The sequence below is a fragment of the Monoraphidium neglectum genome (genome assembly GCF_000611645.1).
Source record: "Monoraphidium neglectum strain SAG 48.87 unplaced genomic scaffold scaffold06674, whole genome shotgun sequence".
Taxonomy (NCBI): Eukaryota; Viridiplantae; Chlorophyta; class Chlorophyceae; order Sphaeropleales; family Selenastraceae; genus Monoraphidium; species Monoraphidium neglectum.
In genome coordinates this window covers 1-1222 of record NW_014006972.1, presented here as the reverse complement: position 1 = coordinate 1222, position 1222 = coordinate 1, and the positions used below count along the sequence as shown (strand labels likewise).

General features: G+C 65.2%; 1 protein-coding gene across 1 annotated transcript; it reads right to left on the bottom strand.

The window, feature by feature from the left end:
- Nucleotides 1-136: 136 nt before the first annotated feature.
- On the bottom strand, nt 137-730 carry MNEG_16690 (ATP-binding cassette transporter sub-family C member 11; the record flags this gene model as incomplete). Its single annotated transcript, XM_014034839.1, has 3 exons — nt 137-190; nt 332-478; nt 716-730. 3 exons carry the CDS (start codon nt 728-730, stop codon nt 137-139), a joined length of 216 nt encoding a protein of 71 aa, XP_013890293.1.
- Between the last annotated feature and the right edge of the window lie 492 nt (nt 731-1222).

Sequence of the window (1222 nt, the reverse complement as noted above, 5' to 3'; positions counted from 1 at the left end):
GGGAATGGACAGCAGAGGGGCGTGCGGCATACGAGCTCTAGCGAATTGCCAGGTGCAAGTGAGAACAGCCCCGCCGATCCTCAGGCCTGGAGCGACGTCGTTTGCGCCGTGCAGCGGCGGAGGTACGGGCAAAACCTCACGCGCCCCAGCGCGGCCCAGCGCCGGCGGCGCCGTGCAGGCCCAACGGAGGCTTGGCCACTCTCGTGCAGCCCGCCGCGGCCCCCTTCGCCGCCCGTCCTGAAACCCCCGACAACAAAACGTGCGCCGCTCATGATGCAGGCGTCCGCACTCCCTCCCCACTCCCCCCCCCCACACACAAACATGTACACACCTGAATAAGCGCATCCGTCTCTGGGTCCACGCTGGCGGTGGCCTCGTCCAGCATGAGCACGCGGCTGCGGCGCAGCATGGCGCGCGCCATGCACAGCAGCTGCTTCTGACCCAGGCTGAAGTTCCCGCCGTTGTCCACCACGCGCGCCTGTTGCAACACATGGGGGGTCAGGCAGCAGGGTTGACGTTGGGGAGGAGGGGGTGTGTGGGCGGGGTAGTGGTGGTGGTGGGCACGAGGGTGGGATGGGGGTTGAAACGAGGAGGTGGAGGGATGGGAAGGGTGAGAGGATGGCGCTGCACTCCCCTGTGAGGCCCCTTGCTCCCGCCTCGTCTCCCTCTCGACAGGGGCACCGTACGCCCCCCCGACCGTCCTGCCCTACCCCACACGGCCACCGTCCATTGCACTCTTCCGCGCCCCAGCAAGACCCCCAACAGGGATCAAACAAACCCCCCCAAGCACCACGTTCGTCACCCATCCCCATCCTCACAAATACCCTGGCTCACACAATTACTCACAAAACACACGCACCCACACAATCTCGCGCAACCCCATCACCTGCAGGACCCCCTTTCATTGCATCCACCGTGGCCCACGTAAAGGCCCCGAGAATGGCTGAAATTGCCACCAAGCACCACACCCCTCACCTCCATCCTCCGCCCCCGCAACGCACGAACACACACCCACACGTGCGCGTGCACACACACACACACACACACGCATGCACGCATGCACACACACACACACAACATAACGTTTGTCTTCCACTCCCCACCTGCAGCCCCCCCTCCATGGCATCGACCGTGGCCTTCAGCGAGACGTCCTCCAGCGCGCGCCACAGGGCCTCGTCGCTGTGCTGGTCAAAGGGGTCCAGGTTGCGGCGGATGTCACCAG